The sequence below is a fragment of the Triticum aestivum genome, chromosome 3B, assembly GCF_018294505.1.
Source record: "Triticum aestivum cultivar Chinese Spring chromosome 3B, IWGSC CS RefSeq v2.1, whole genome shotgun sequence".
Classification (NCBI taxonomy): domain Eukaryota; kingdom Viridiplantae; phylum Streptophyta; class Magnoliopsida; order Poales; family Poaceae; genus Triticum; species Triticum aestivum.
In genome coordinates, this window is record NC_057801.1 from 44,528,706 (window position 1) to 44,531,373 (window position 2,668).

The 2,668-nt window shown below is 41.7% G+C and overlaps 1 protein-coding gene across 1 annotated transcript; it reads right to left on the reverse strand.

Annotated features, from left to right (window-relative positions):
• Positions 1–1,653: 1,653 nt before the first annotated feature.
• LOC123068475 (non-specific lipid-transfer protein 4.3) lies at positions 1,654–2,341 on the reverse strand. The gene has a single exon (XM_044491056.1). The coding sequence runs from the start codon at positions 2,236–2,238 to the stop codon at positions 1,891–1,893; it is 348 nt and encodes a 115-aa protein (XP_044346991.1). The 5' UTR covers positions 2,239–2,341; the 3' UTR covers positions 1,654–1,890.
• Between the last annotated feature and the right edge of the window lie 327 nt (positions 2,342–2,668).

The following is a 2,668-nucleotide window of genomic DNA, read 5'->3' on the forward strand; positions in this document are numbered from 1 at the left end:
CAAAAATATATGTTCATATTTGCAGGACTGGTTTCTAATCTGTATTCGGAAAATTCTACATTTTTAGATGGAAAAGGGCTGATTACTAATTACATGGTTGTCAAATAATGGCAAGCAGCGAATGATCAACTATCTACTTTCGCCGTGAAATAGCTTTTTTCTTATTTTTGATCGCATAAACATTCAGTGCACGTACTCCAAGCTGCATGCTATCAGTAAAATTTACTAAAATTACAAAAAAAAAGTGATAACATAGACAGCAACATCTGTATACAATGTCACATTAAAATTAGTATTCAATCTTAAATTCGTGAATGAAAAAGAAAAATCAGTAGAATTTATAGTTCCAATGCAGGCAGTGAACAAATCTCTCAACAACTAAATGAAAACAACTTGTTTGTTGCTGCAAGTTATGTTTTCTTATTTAGATAACATTACACAACTTCTTTCACGAAGTGATATTCCGATTCTGGCAACTAAAAACACAAAAAGAGACATGTATTTGTAAAGGCTTTACCAACTACTCCCTCGGTGCCATAATGTAAGAGTATTTTTTACACTAGTGCAGTGTAAAAAATGCTCTTATATTGCGGGAAGGAGGGAGTATCATTTCGGGCAAAGTCATTGTCAAACCGGATTTTCGAGAAATAAAAGGAACATCATTTTTTTTTCTCAAAAGATACCCATGACTTTTTTTTCATTCTGATGAGAGCACTACATTGAAAAAGAAAATTGAATGCCCAACGTCAACTTAAGTCATATATGGATCTAGTTAGGTTGAGATGAAAACGGTCGAACTTCAGTCTAAATGCTTATACATAAATATATTTCAGGTATTGTACATTTTTGGAAAAAATCAAACAGGCATCGTAAATTAGCATGGAGCGAATATTTGCATCCAGGTGCCTCCTCTGAATCGGAGCGAATTTTATTGTCCCCAGGCACTTGTAGAGAATAATACTAGATGTTAACGTTCTATTTTGTGCAAGTATTCAGTGCGGTAGTCCACTTGGCTTTCTTATATACTACCCTGTCAGAATGCTAGTTTACTATGGTGCTTGGATCCGTAATTATTATTTCATACTCTCCGATCCATTTCGAACAAATATAAAGTATATTGTACGTACATCAGAACCAAGAGAATTCCATTTTTTCGTTGCCCAGCTAGCAAACAACCATAAATTAATTACCATCTCGTAGGATGATCTTTCATGTAAACTGTTTGAAATCTACCTAAATCCGTCTATAAGTATTTTGTGGTGTTTTGGATGATGGTGATTTCAGCAGTTGCAGAGACGTCAAGTTGTTCCCATTTGACAAGAGGATCCATGTCGTGGTGGGTTCTTTTTTAGAAATATACGACTATTCCGCGAGTTCTTAGAATTAAGCCGGTCGGAGTTTTTGTTGGTGATTGCATTCACTAGAATTCTGTGTGTTCTCAAACAGTTATTGGTTGTATTTAGCTGTGGATCCAAAATGAGTGAAAATGTCATAGTTCCTTTCGTAGTAAATAGGGTTCATTCCTACTTTTTGCTTAGAGCAAGAAACTGGAATGGAACGCTTTCCCAGTCATGCGTATATCAGAAGTGGTTGATAACGACGCAAGCAAGTAGAGCTGAGTATAAGGTCCATATATCAAAAGTGCACACGGTATAAAGAAGAATAAACTCATGAGTCCTCTCAAAAGGGGTGAAGGAACAACCAAACATCAATATAACAGTGTGGCCTGCCATGCAGAGCTGGCCGGACGTAGGTACTCCTCTCGCTCTCACGCAGTGAGATAATATGAGAGCACTTATTCATATATATGTATATGTATGTGTATGACCTCAACGTACTCAACGTAGATCGCTCGAGCTATATGCAGCGACGATGAGAAGAAGTGGTCGATCAGCGAATCTTAGAACAGTCCACAGATGAGCTGATGGCGTAGGGGACGCTGACGCCGCACTTTGAAGGGATGCCGGCGGCCTTGCCAGCGTTGAGCCCACCAGCAGCGCTCTTGATGCACTTGCACGCTGCTTGCTTGTCAGCGGTGCTCCGGGCTGCACCGGCCAGACTCCTGACGCCGCTGCAGCAGGCCGCAGGCGGGTTGGCGCCGTTGCCGCGTGCATAGGAGATGCAGGGGCTCAAGGCAGAGGTCACCTGACCGCAGGATATCGCCGCATCGGAGGCTACGAGGAGCATAGCGGCCACCATGGCGACCAGCACGAGCTGAGTAGCTGCACCGCGAGCCATCCCTATCGAGTTTGCAGTAGTAGTGGTGTTGAGCTCAGCTGGAGATGGTGAGATGGGCTAGATTTGCTAAGTGATTGTACCGGTGAGGTGTTTCGTAGGGGGTGCATGGGCTTAAATAGAGCTGCTAACCAACATGTGATACCATTTGTTGTAAGTAAACTGTACACTATGATTGTGGCAAGTATTGCGTCCACAGGGATAAATTCGATTGGTGTGAGCCAATGCATAAATGTTTGTCGCTGGATGTTGGATTAGGTTGCTGGGTATATTAAAGCATTTGGGAGACGGTTGGATGTTGGGTTGGGCCCATTGATCGACCAAGCATGCATACCTAGCGGTGGAGTGTGGTTCGTTAGCGTGTGCAGCGCAGATTAATAACGACATGTACTCCTACAATGACCGACTGTGGAGTGGTTGAGTGCATTAATTT